This window comes from Artemia sp. Qi Xiang Cuo, chromosome 21, assembly GCF_049724085.1.
Source record: "Artemia sp. Qi Xiang Cuo chromosome 21, ASM4972408v1, whole genome shotgun sequence".
NCBI lineage: Eukaryota > Metazoa > Arthropoda > Branchiopoda > Anostraca > Artemiidae > Artemia > Artemia sp. Qi Xiang Cuo.
Genome location: NC_142814.1, coordinates 21,237,457 through 21,251,069, shown reverse-complemented (window position 1 = coordinate 21,251,069; position 13,613 = coordinate 21,237,457). Strand labels below are relative to the sequence as shown.

General features: G+C 33.7%; 1 protein-coding gene across 6 annotated transcripts in view; it reads left to right on the top strand.

The window, feature by feature from the left end:
• Positions 1–13,613, top strand: part of LOC148939336 (uncharacterized) — a 142,042-nt gene that overhangs the window by 32,876 nt on the left and 95,553 nt on the right. For all 6 annotated transcript variants that reach the window (XM_089106990.1, XM_089106992.1, XM_089106994.1 and 3 more), the window contains exon 2: positions 4,011–4,871. In XM_089106990.1, coding sequence (XP_088963116.1) covers positions 4,141–4,871 — 731 coding nt within the window. In that variant the 5' untranslated portion in view covers positions 4,011–4,140. The remainder of the gene's footprint in view (positions 1–4,010; positions 4,872–13,613) is intronic.

Genomic DNA, 13,613 nt, shown 5'->3' with positions numbered 1-13,613 from the left:
ATATTTGCACATTAGGGGGGGGGGGGGTAAAGCATAGTCTATATTAAATACGTAACCTAAACTAACCTAACCAAAATACCAACTAAATATTTAAATAATATATAGCTACAATGTATTTTCCAATCGAGCCGAAGCTGATTGTCTGATATAAAGAAGTTGCTTGACCAGTTTCTTGTCTCATGTTCGCGATACAATTTCTCGCGTGTGTTCTAGCAACAAGGAAGTACCAATTAAATATTAAAATTAAATATAGCTACAATGTATTTTCCAATCGAGCCGAAGCTGATTGTCTGGTATAAAGAAGTTGCTTGACCAGTTTCTTGTCTCATACTCGCGATACAATTTCTCGCGTGTGTTCTAGCTAACAAGGAAGTACCGTTTCTCGTTAATGAGGTTACTAACCAAAGAGTTTGTCGGACGGTAAGAAGAAAAAAGAAATAAGTAGCGTATAGTCTTCCATGAGGACCGAACAAAAATATTTTACCCTTTTCCCCTAAAAAAAAAAAATAAAAAAAAAAAAAAAAAATCAGAAGTCCCTCACCCACCTGCCGCTAAAAAATCGTGGAAGTTTTCAACTAGAACAAAAAAGTACTCCGGAGAAACAATGATTATACCTGCCCGTTATGTAACCTTACGTGATTGGCTAGGGATTACGGTCATATACCAATTATATTATGTAATTTTCATTGTCTATGTTGTATTCAGGGCTGGGGCGTTGGACCACATCGACCCCGGTTGTAAAAATACTCTGGAGAAACAGTGGATATACCTTATTGTTTTGTAACCTCACATGATTGGCTAGGTATTACGGACAGTTATTAGTTATATTATAAGATAAGATAACGTGTATTTCAAGCCAAAATGTGGCCATGAACACAAATAACATACAAGATTAACAAATTACAGCACTCAAAACAATAATAATAATAAAAAAAAAAAAAATAAAAACTACTCTCTTCTTTTTGCAAAAAACTCATAAACATATCTTCCCACTAGACAAATAAAGTATGACGACGTACTTTTCAAGGCATCAGGAAGCAGCACTCCATCATTCCCAAATAAATTTTCCCTTATCCCCACTAATACCTGTATATATTTGTCTATAATGCGGTCGGGATTGGGAAGTTTTTCATTGCCTGAGACCCTAAATATTGAGAATGAATCCGGAAATTTTGTTTCAATTTTGTTTAATCATCAGGCGCCGCAATATTGTCCAATCGATGGGCGACAAACTCATTGTATACTGTAGGAGGGAAAATTCATGCTTGACCTGGAACTGTGGGATGCGGAAAGTCTAAAAAGACGTCTTTCAAACAGTTCGTGTTAACGTTCAAACGTTAACCATCAGATTCAGCGTATCAGAGAACCCTATAGTAGAGGTTTTAAGCTCCTATCTGCAAAAATGAGGAATTTGTATTTTTTGCCAGAAGTTCGTGTTAACTTTCAAACAGTTCGTGTTACGCGCAATATTAAACGAAACTCTAAAAAACGGGATTTTGATACCAGTAGATACATCAAAAGATTCAGATTTTAATGCAGATTTCAAATATATGAGTTTCATCAAGTTTAGTCATACCCATCAAAAGTTACGCGCCTGAGCAAATTTGGCTGATTTTTCTAAAAAGGGGAAAAGACTCTCTAAAAGCTTATAGAACCTTAATGAAAATCACACCATCAGATTCAGCGTATCAGAGAACCCTATTGTAGAGGTTTTAAGCTCCTATCTGCAAAAATGAGGAATTTGTATTTTTTGCCAGAAGAAAGATCACGGATGCGTGTTTATATGTTTTGTGTTTTTGTTTTTTTTCCCAGGGGTGATCGTATCAACCCAGTGGTCCTAGAATATCATGGGAGGGCTCATTGGAACGGAAATTAAAAGTTCTAGTGCCCTTTTTAAGTGAAAAAAAAATGAGGGCAAGTAGGCCCCCTCCCACGCTCGTTTTTTCCCAAAGTCACCCGATCAAAATTTTGAGATATCCATTTTGTTCAGCATGGTCGAAAATATAATAATTATGTCCTTTAGGATGACTTAATTCCCCAAAGTCCCCGGGGGAGGGCTGAAAGTTATGAACTTTACGCAATCAATGTTAACATATATAGTATTGGTTATTGGGAAGTATACAGACGTTTTCAGGGGGGATTTCTTCTGGTAGTGGGGGGGGGGGTCGGGGGTTATATGGGAGAATCTTTACATGGAGGAAGTTTTCATGCGGGAAGGGACATTGCTATGAAGGTGGTGCCGTATTTCCCAGCATTATTTAAAAAAAGATCAGAAATTAAATTAAAAAAAACGAGTTCTTCAACTGAAAGTAAGGAGCAACATCAAAACTTAAAACAAACAGAAAATATTACGTATATGATGGGGTTCGCCCCCTAGTCAATACCTCCCTCTTTAAGCCAAAGATTTTCTAGTACTTTCGTAAGAGCTATTTATTCTAATTAACGGCCTTTGTTATTAAGGGATCAGTTTCAAAGAATTAGAACAAAATTCGAACTTTAGCGTAACGAGCGAGGTATTGATTAAGGGGCGAATCCCCTAATATACGTATTAAAAATATATGAATATATGAAGTTCGTTACGTAAGTTAATTCGTAAATTATGTATATTTATTACTAATAAAAACGTTCGTAAATAAAATTAAACAACGTTCGAGAAAGCCATTTAACCAAATAAAAGTAAAATTAATATGCAAATTTGGCTTTAATTATTCATGTACGGGGAGCCGAAATCAAAACTTGTATTAATTCAAAAACGTTCAAAAATTAAATATAAAAAATTTTTTTTTAACTGAAAGTAAGGAGCGACGTTAAAACTTAAAACGAACAGAAATTATTCCGTATATGAAAGGGGCTGTCCCCTCCTCAACGCTTCGCTCTTTACGCTAAAGTTTGACTTTCTCACAGCTCTGTTTTTTTAAACAACAAAAAACTTTAGCGTAAAGAGCGAGGCGTTGAGGAGCGGACAACCCCTTTCATATACGGAATAATTTCTGTTCGTTTTAAGTTTTAATGTCGCTCCTTACTTTCAGTTAAAAGAACTTGTTTTTCTTTTATTTAATACCATAAAGGACCCTACTCATTTAATTTCTTCTTAAATGTTCGGATATCTATTCCGATATTACCCATTAAGTTCGAAATGTTAGTATATGAACCCGCCCCCATCTGACCAGAGTCCTATTTAAGCTAATTATTAGATAACGTGCATTGTAATAAATTATTTGACAATCTAGTAATATTCTTTTTATTAAAAATACTTTCAAGACAAAATGCGGTAGGACAGAGAGATTATCCATACAATTGAGCAAACATAACAAATTTTAATTTTCCGTACTTGTTTGGTAGTAAATACCATGCTGTAATTAGGGGGACAAAAAGTAATTTAGGTACTTGTTAGTTAAACGAAACACACTCAAGAATTACGCTTTGGTTAGAACCCAGACAACCGGTTTTATAACCACAAAGACAAGTGATGGGTGATAGAATGCATTGGACTTGTGTAATTTGGGATATATATTTGCACTTTAGGGGGGAGGTTGGGGTTAGGTTAGGGCTTCTTTCCAAATGATTTGCCCCCCCCCCCCCTAATGTGCAAATATATAGCCCAAATTAAATTATTATATAAACTAAAGATTATATGAAGGTATATTTCCTTAGGATTAATCTAAATTCACTTCTTGGGTTTTTTTTCGTTTAATTAACAAGTACCGTAGTTTAAATCGGCAGTCCCTGGGGTATGGCCTGCTCAAAGTTGAAAGTTCTGTCAAAATGGCCGAGTTGTCCGTAAATAGAAGACAAACATTAATCCTAGTTTACTCTTTTCTCTAGAACACTTTCTAGGCACTATTACTGTTTTAGGCTTTATTAGTGTTTGTGAAAAAGTGTCGTTTTGTATCCGTAAGAAAGTATACCAAGGAATTGCTTTTATACCTAGCCTCCTTCTAATCCTAATTGCTAGTGATCTAAGTCAACTTAGAAAACTGATCTCTGCAACTGACTCCTTTATCTTCCAGGTCCGTGATCGCAAGAAACCACTTGTTACTTGGAATGTGCGGTTAGTGCCAACATACCCGAACTCGCTTTGTAAAATATGGATTCGATTGCAGAATCCAAAAATTAAGCTTTTTTCTATGAAGTATTGGAATGCTAAAACACATGCGGTCTAGTGAGCATTTACGAACTCCCTCTGGGGGTTATGGATACCCAACTCCTAAGATGGGTAGCCAAAGGTACCATAAGTCTTACGGTGCCCGAAGTGCTAGCACCAGCCCTACACGGAATTTAAATTATTCCAATTTAAACGGTGGATTGAATTTGAATTCTAGTCAATTAAATGGAAGTAATTATGGTGTAAATCATTTAAGTTTGTCTAAACACAGTATCGGTGGGAACTCTAGCAGTATTAGTCCGGGAACGACTGCGCAGACTAAGACCACGAATTTGGACCAATCGCAGCATAGTATCCATGATGGAACAGCCAATAAGAGCAAACTAGCCAACGGAGGTGTAAATCTCAGTAAAGCAAATTTCCCCGTTTCTGGGAATCTTTCTAAGTTTGTGATGATTTCTAAAGAGGCTGGAATAAAGGAGATGTTATCGTCTCTGGGATTATTGAGTCTGTTGTCTTTATTGTTAGCAATATTAGCTTTAGTGTTTCTATTAAAGATATCGCCTCTTCACCCTGCTGATGTAAGGAGTATGTTGTCAACAGACCAAGTGCGGATTATTTCTGCTGAGGAATATATAACAGTTTTTGAAGTAACCTTAGCGCTGGCTGCGCTGACTTTATCTTTAAATTTATGTTGTTTGCTGGTGTGTACAGTCCAGTTTTTATTTGCAGTACGACTCATTCAAGTTCAAAGAGGGAGAGCAAGGTAATTTAATTTTGATATTTAATACTATTTTTTTGCATGGTCATAAAGAGATTTTGACAGATACCAAGGTAAATAACGGGCTAGATTGGAAAAGGTCAAATGTAGGTCTTGTGTTTAAAGACTTTATTTATGTAATCTAGGTTAGTGGCGTCAAATCACAAACATTAGGGTGGGGGGGGGGTCATTTCTTATAATAAAAATACCAAAAACATAATTTTTCATTGAAAATAAACCAAAAAAGATATTTTTCAAAATCTAGGAGACACCCTCCCCCCAATTGATGCCACTGATTTAGGTTTTGTGAGGTTTTATATTTGTGCAGAATAGAGGCGTGTCTTCCATAAGTATTAGGCTTTTTTGTAGCTGGCATCCCTAGCGTTGATTGAAGTGACTACACATTAAAGAAAATTATTTCACAACTTCCGAAGGGCTAATTATTTTTGTCTGTATGGAACATTTTACAACTTCATGAAAAAATGTGCAAAGCTACTAAATTTTAACGCGTCGATTATCTGTTATGTCCAGAAATGCACGCAGTGGCGGGCTAGGGTACATTATAAACCCTGTTAACTTCTCCTACGCCATCTTTTGGATGCGTGCTTCTATGACTTCATTGGTGTTCTTATCTTTCATTATCCAAATCAGTTCTTTATTTGATTACTTTCTCATATAAATTGCAAAGGTCTGGGAAGGTTATATGCTATGTCTACAAGGAAATATTAGTTATAAATATGATTCGTATCTCACGAAAATTCTGGCAAAAGAAAAGTGATATATGGCTTGATATGTTAATCTCATTGAAATGCTATCTTAATGGAAATTTGGGAAAGCCTTAACCTGTCTGACTCTTGCATGTCGGTCACAAGAAATTTACCATGTGTGAATATTTACACTCCCGTGTTGCGAATGTTGTGTACACATGGTTTGACTAGCCATGTAAGTTTGGTGTAAATATGGTCCATTCATGTAAAGAGGCTTGTCAATTTAGGGCTAGGGGAGAAATTGCGCCCCTGGGTTTTGAAAATACCTCTTTTGGGTATTTTGTGTTTTGAATGTTTTTCCAAAACGAAAAATTGCACACACACCCCCCCTCCTAGTTCTGTTCTCTACCACCATTTGTGAATTGACACCCTGTATGTAACATGTTTTGGGCTCCTTTGCATTACTGCTTAATATGTATGTTAATACATATTAAGTATGTAATACATAATATGTATGTATAATATGTATGTTTCCTCTGCAAATTATTGATTGTGGGATTTTCCTGTAGTCCTATTGTTTTAGTTACTCGACATAAGACGACAGTTTTACTATTATTCCATAGCCGAGATTCAACTTTATCGAACGACCGAATTACTTTTTATAAAATTCGCTCTTTATAATTGCTCTATTGTAAAAATTCGTTCTTTTGTAAAAAAAAGCAAACAAGGAAAAACAAAACAAAATATTTATCACGCATCAATGACCACCCTGCATGGTTCTACCTTTAATTAATATTGTGGACATTTCTTAGGCTAAAAACTTTCGACGGGTAACTTTAAACTTACGAATTCCACATATTTGGACAGGGGTGTAGTTTGCTATGGGACAGGGGAGCAATTGCCCCCCTACAGACCCCAGTTTGCCCCCCCCAGCTGAAATTTAGTTTCTGCAACTAAAAAATCTTGCCAAAAATAAGATAAGCCTGCATAATTCAAGCATCAGTAGAGGAGGGGGTACCAGCACAAACAGGACCACGTGGTTTATGGTCCATATATGGGCATAGAGTCATTAGGGAGAATGGATTTCTGAGAAATTGATTGCGTAATCGATTGGGAATTTGGAACACCTGTGCTGTCAGTCATTAATCAAATTGTTTCCAGGCAAAGTTTAATAGTGTCTGACAGGTGATGTCAAGATTGATTGATCTGTCAAGAAAGGGGAATTAATTTGTTGTTTCTAAGGGGAATTATTGATTCAAGAAAGGGGAATTAATTTGTTGTTTCTAAGGAAAATGGATTTCTGAGAAATTGATTACATAATCAGTAGAACCCTATCAGAAGGTCATGACGGGAGTCCATACATGGGCTTAGAATGACGTAATTGACTAGGAAAATGGATTTCTGAGAAATTGATTACATAATCAGTAGAACCCTATCAGAAGGTCATGACGGGAGTCCATACATGGGCTTAGAATGACGTAATCGACTAGGAAAAAGGATTTCTGAGAAATTGATTACATAATCAGTAGAACCCTATCAGAAGGTCATGACGGGAGTCCATACATGGGCATAGAATGACGTAATCGACTAGGAAAGGGGAATTAATTTGTTGTTCTAAAGAGAATTGATTCACGAAAGGGAAATTAATTTGTTGTTTCTAACAAGAGAATCGTTTCCGAGCAGACGTATTGATCTTAGCGCGCGAAAAGGTTTCCAAATAATTTGAAATGCATTGGCGCAGAGATGCCAAACAAAAGGAACATGCCAAAATTCCGTTTAGGGATAATTTTGGCGAAACCGTTTTAGCTATTTTATGGAACTATTACGGCGAAACAGCTAGAGACATTTTAAATGGTGATTTTTGAAGAGATTTTGGAGGAGGTTTTGAGTGTGGTCGTTCTAATACACAAGGTGTATTTTAACAGTGTTTTGAGGTCCTCTAACCCAGCCCAACGGGTGACGAGTTCTCTTCCCCAACCCCCCCTTCGGCTTCTTCCCCCCTCCCCATCAGACGGACGCCACTCGGGCTCCAAGTGCCCCCCCGCTAGCCACGGGTCCCCCGAGCCCCCAAAGGCCCCCACCGACCCCCAAAGGCCAACCCCCGGCCACTCAAAGGCCCATCGAGCTCCCGAAGGACCAACGGGATCCCAAAGGCCCGACACCGGGCCCCAAATTTCCCCCAGGCCCACAACTGCCCTCCCTGTGCCCCGAAGGAAGCCCCCCCCCCGGTCCTCAAAGGCCCCCCAAGCTCTCAAAGGGCCACCGGAGCCCCCAAAGGCCCACCCACACCCCCAAAGGCCATCCCCCGGCCCCCCAAACGCCCATCGAGCTCCCGAAGGACCAACGGGCTCCCAAAGGCCCTCCACCCGTCCCCAAATGTCCCCCACGCCCGCAACTGCCCTCCCGGTGCCCCAAAGGCCCTCCCTGTGCCCCAAAGGCCCTCCCTGTGCCCCAAAGGCCCTCCCCCGGCCCCCCAAAGGCCCCTCAAGGTCTCAAAGGGCCTCCGGAGCCCCCAAAGGCCCACCCAGACCCCCAAAGGCAATCCCCGGGCCACCCGAAGGCCCTCCCCAGGCTATGAACGGCCCTCCATTGGTATCCAACGGTCCCCAGGCTCTCCCCGGCCCACCCCGACCCCACCAGGCCTGACCCACGCCACCCCCGGGCCACCCGCATCCCCCAGGAACCAAACGCCCGACCGGGGCCCCCCACCCCCCCAGGCTCTACCCCGGCGCCCCAACGACCACCCCGCCCTTGCTTTAGTTTTATTTAAAAGTATAGAATGTTTTAGCTTAGATTATTAGCTTACAGTTCTTGTTGAAGTTCTAGTTTATTTTAATTTTAGTTAAGCGTTTGTTGTTTTAAATTTGAGTTTAAGTTTGAGTTTTAGTTTGGTGTATTTATGTGTTTGGTGTTTTAGCTTAGATTCTTAGCTTATAGTTTAAGTTAGAGTTTAAGTTTATTTCAGTATTATTTAAGAGCTTAGAGTTCTTAGCTTATAGTCTTAGCTTAGAGTTTTTTTTTGTTAGAGTTCTATTCTATTTTAATTTTATTTAATATTTTGATTTTTTAAATATTAGTTTAAGTTATAGTTCTAGTTTAGTTTAGTTTTAGTTAAGATTTTAGAGTTTTTAGATTAGAGTCATAGCTTAGAGTTTTTTTTGAAGTTCTAGTTTAGTTTAGTTTTATTTTATAGTTTTAGCTTAGAGTCTTAGGTTAGATTTTTTTTTTGAAGTTATAGATTATTTAATAGTTTGATGTATTACCTTTGAGTTTCAGTTATAGTTATGGTTTATTTTATTTTTATTTAATAGCTTAGAGTTTTAGCTTAGATTCTTAGCTTAGAGTTTTTGTTGAAGTTCTAGTTTAGTTTAGTTTTAGTAAATAGTTTAGAGTTTTAGCTTAGAGTCTTAGCTTAGAGTTTTGTTAGAGTTCTAGTTTAGTTTAATTTTATTTTAGAGTTTAGAGTTTTAGCTTAGTCCTAGCTTAGATCTTTTTTTGTTAGATTTCTAGTTTAGTCTAATTTTAGTTAATAGTTTGATTTTTTTAACTTTTATTTTCATTTAGAGTTTTAGTTTAATTTTATTTAAGATTTTTATGTAATACATTTGATTTTAAGTTATAGTTACATTTTAGTTTAATTATAGTTTAGAGTTTAGAGTTTTTATCTTAGAGTCATAGCTAAGAGTTTTTGTTGAAGTTCTAGTTTAGTTTTAGTAAAGAGTTTATAGTTTTATCTTAGAGTATTATCTAAAATTTTTTTTCTAGTTTTATAGTTTAGTTTAATTTTAGTTAATAGTTTTATGTCTTAACTTTTAGTTTCAGTTATAGTTATATTTTAGTTTAGTTTTAGTTTAGAGTTTAGAGTTTTTATCTTACAGTCTTAGCTTAGAGTTTTTGTTGAAGTTCTAGTTTATTTTATTTTTAGTAAATAGTTTAGAGTTTTATCTTAGATTCTTATCTTAAAGTTTTTTTTGAATTTCTAGTTTAGTTTAGTTTTAGTTAATATATTAGATTTTTTGTTAGAGTTCTAGTTTATTTTAATTTTACTTAAGATTTTATAGCTTTTTATCTTAGAGTCTTATCTTAGAGTTTGTTATAGAGTTATAGTTTAGTTTACTTTGATATAAGACTTAAATATTTTAAACTATAGTCATATCTTAGAGTTTTTGATAGAGTTATAGTTTAGTTTAATTTTAGTAAATAGTTTAGAATTTTAGCTTAGAGTAATAGCTTAGATTTTTTGATACAGTTCTAGTTTAGTTTAGTTTTAGTTAAGAGTTTATAGTTTTTAGCTTATAGTCTTAGACTAGAGTTTTTGATAGAGTTCTAGTTTAGTTTACTTTTAGTTAAGAATTTGATGTTTCACATTGTAGTCATATCTTGGATTTTTTCTTATAGTCGTAGTTTGGTTTAGTTTTATTTAAGAGTTTCGAGTTTTATCTGATTCTTAACTTAGAGATTTTGTTAGAGTTCTTGTTTAGTTTGGTTTTAGTTTAGAGTTTTAGTTTAGACTTAGAGTTTCAATTAGAGTTCTAGCTTGGTTTAGTTAATGTTACGCATTTAGAGTTTCAGCTTAGTGTCAGAGCTTAGATTTTTAGTTAAAGTTATAGTTTGGTTAAGTTTTATTTAAGAGTTTCCAGTTTTAGCTTAGTCTTAGCTTAGAGTTTTTGTTAGAGTTCTTGTTTAGTTTAGTTTTAGTTTAGAGTTTAGAGTTATAGCTTAGAGCCTTATTTTAGATTTTTTGTTTAAGTTCTAGTTTCGTTTAGTTTTATTTTATAGTTTTATCTAATAATAATAGTTTTTGTTAGAGTTCTAGTTTAGTTTTAGTTAAGAGTTTAGAGTTTTACCTTAGAGTCTTATCTTAAAGTTTTAGTTAGAGTTCTAATTTAGTTTAATTTTAGTTGAGAATTTGATGTTTTACCTTTGAGTTTCAGTTAGAGTTCTAGTTTAGTTTACTTTTAGTTAAGAGTTTTTTGTTTTACCTAAGATTCATACCTTAGAGTTTTAGTTATAGTTCAAGTTTATTTTTATTTAAGAGTTTATAGTTTTAACTTATAGTCTTAGCTTATAGTGTTTGTTAGAGCTCTATTTTAGTTTAATTTTAGTTGAGAATATGATCTTTTACATATGAATTTCAGTTGCAGTTCTAGTTTGGTTTAGTTAAGAGTTTGGTGTTTTAGCTTAGAGTCTTAGCTTAGAGTTTTGGTTAGAGTTCTAGTTTATTTTAGTTTTAGTTATGAGTTTAGAGTTTTTAGCTTAGAGTCTTAGCGTAGAGTTTATGTTGAAGTTGAAGTTTAGTTTAGTTTTAGTTATGAGTTTAGAGTTTTTAGCTTAGAGTCTTAGCTTAGAGTTATAGTTTTAGTTTAGTTTTAGTTAAGAGCTTAGAGTTTTAGCTTAGAGTCTTAGCTTAGAGTTTGTGATAGAGTTCTAGTTTAGTTTAGTTTTAGCTAAGACTTCGATGTTTTACCTTAGAGTCATAGCTTAGAGTTTTAGTTAGAGTTCTAGTTTAGTTTAGTTTTAGTTAAGAGTTTAGAATTTTAGCTTAGAGTCTTAGTTTATTTTAGTTTTAGTTAAGAGTTTAGAGTTTTTAGCTTAGAGTCTTAGCCTAGAGTTTTTGATAGAGTTCTAGTTTAGTTTAGTTTTAGTTAAGAGTTTGATGTTTTACCTTAGAGTCATAGCTTAGAGTTTTAGTTAGAGTTCTAGTTTAGTATAGTTTTAGTTAAGAGTTTAGGTTTTTAGCTGAGTATTAACTTAGATTTTTTGTTATAGTTATAGTTTATTTTATTTTTAGTTTAGAGTTTTAGTTCATACTTATAGTTTCAATTAGAGTTATAGTTTGGTTTAGTTAAAGTCATTAATTTAGAGTTTTAGATTATTGCCATATCTTAGATTTTTAATTAAAGTTATAGTTTTATTAAGTTTTAGTGAAGAGTTTCTAGTTTTAGCTGAGTCTTAGCTTAGAGTTTTTGTTAGAGTCCTAGTTTAGTTTAGTTTTAGTTAAGAGTTTATAGTTTTAGCTTAAAGTCTTAGTTTATAGTTTATGTTGAATTTCTAGTTTATTTTATTTGTAGTTTAGAGTTTTATCTAATACTTAGAGTTTTTGTTATAGTTATAGTTTAGTTTTAGTTAATAGTTTAGAGTTTTAAATTAGAGTCTTATCTTAAAGTTTTTTTTATATTTATAGTTTAGTTTAATTTTATTTAAGAATTTTATGTTTTAACTTTTAGTTTCAGTTAGAGTTATAGTTTAATTTAATTTTAGTTAATAGTTTAGTTTTTTAACTTAGACTAAAATCTTAGAGTTTTATGTAGAGTTCTAGTTTAGTTTAGTTTTATTTAAGAGTTTACAGTTTTACCTTAGATGTCTTAGCTTAGAGTTTTTTTTGTTAGAGTTCTATTTTTTTTAAATTTATTTAATAATTTTATTTTTTAAATTTGAGTTTCAGTTAGATTTCTAGTTTAGTTTACTTTTAGTTAAGAGTTTATTGTTTTAACCTAGAGTCTTAGCTTAGAGTTTTAGTTAGAGTTCTAGTGTAGTTTAGTTTTATTTAAGAGTTTAGAATTTTAGCTTAGAGTCTTATCTTAGAGGTTTTGTTAGAGTTCTAGGTTATTTTAGTTTTAGTTAAGAGTTTAGAGTTTTTAGCTTAGAGTCTTAGCTTAGAGTTTTTGTTGAAGTTCTAGTTTAGTTTAGTTTTAGTTAATAGTTTAGAGTCTTAGCTTAGAGTTTTTGTTAGAGTTTAAGTTTAGTTTATTAATAGTTAATAGTTTATAGTTTTTTTCTTATAATCTTAGCTTAGATTTTTTGTTAGAATTGAAGTTTAGTTTATTAATAGTTAAGAGTATAGAGTTTTAGCTTAGAGTCTTAGCTTAGGGTCATAGTTAGAGTTAAAGTTTAGTTTAGTTATATTTAAGAATTTAGAGTTTTAGCTTAGTGCCATAGCTTAGATTTTGACTTAAAGTTCTAGTTTGGTTAAGTTTTAGTTTAGTGTTTAGATTTTGAGCTGAGTCGTAGCTTAGAGTTTTTTTTAGAGTTCTAGTTTAGTTTAGTTTTATTTAATAGTTTAGAATTTTAAATTAGAGTCTTAGATTATAGTTTTTGTTAGAGTTGAAGTTTAGTTTAGTTATAATTAAGAATTTATAGTTTTTAGCTTAGAGTCGTATTTTAGAGTTTTTGTTGGAGTTCTAGTTTAGTTTAGTTAAGAGTTTATAGTTTTATCATAGAGTCATATCCTATAGTTTTTGCTTAAGTTGAGATTTATTTTAGTAACATTTAATAATTTATAGTTTTTATATTATAGTCTTAGCTTAGAGTTTTACTTAGAGTTCTAGTTTAGTTTAGTTTTAGTTAAGAGTTTAGAGTTATATCTTAGAGTCTTAGCTCAGAGTTTTTGTTGAAGTTCTAGTTTAGTTTAGTTAAGAGTTTAGATTTCTACCTTAGAGTTTTAGCTTAGAGTTTTACTTTGAGTTGAAGTTTATTTTGTTATAGTTAAGGGTTTAGAGTTTTAGCTTGGAGTCTTAGATTAGAGTTTTAGTTAGATTTCTAGCTTAGTTTAGTTTTAGTTAAGAGTTTAGAGTTTTACATAAAAGTATTATCTTAGAGTTTTAGTTAGAGTTCTAGTTTAGTTTAGGTTTAGTTAAGAGTTTTAAGTTTTACATTAACGTCTTAGATTAGAGTTTTAGTTAGGATTGAAGTTTCGTTTAGTTTAGTTATAGTTAGGAGTTTATAGTTTTATCTCAGAGTAGTAGCTTGGACTTTTAGTTAGAGTTATTTTGTAGTTTATTTTTAGTTAATAGTTATATCTTAGAGGTATAACCTAGAATCTTAGCTTAGAGATTTAGTTAGATTTGAAGTTTAGTCTAAACTAGCATAACCACAAAATACCACAATATTGCATAGAAATACCAAAACCATAGGTTAGGTTAGGTTAGAGGTTAGGTTTCTCCACGTTTAAGTTCGAGGTTAGGTTTCTCCACGTTTAAGTTAGGTTAGATTAGGTTAGCTTATCATGAGCACTCAAGATAATCTAACCTAATCTACCTGG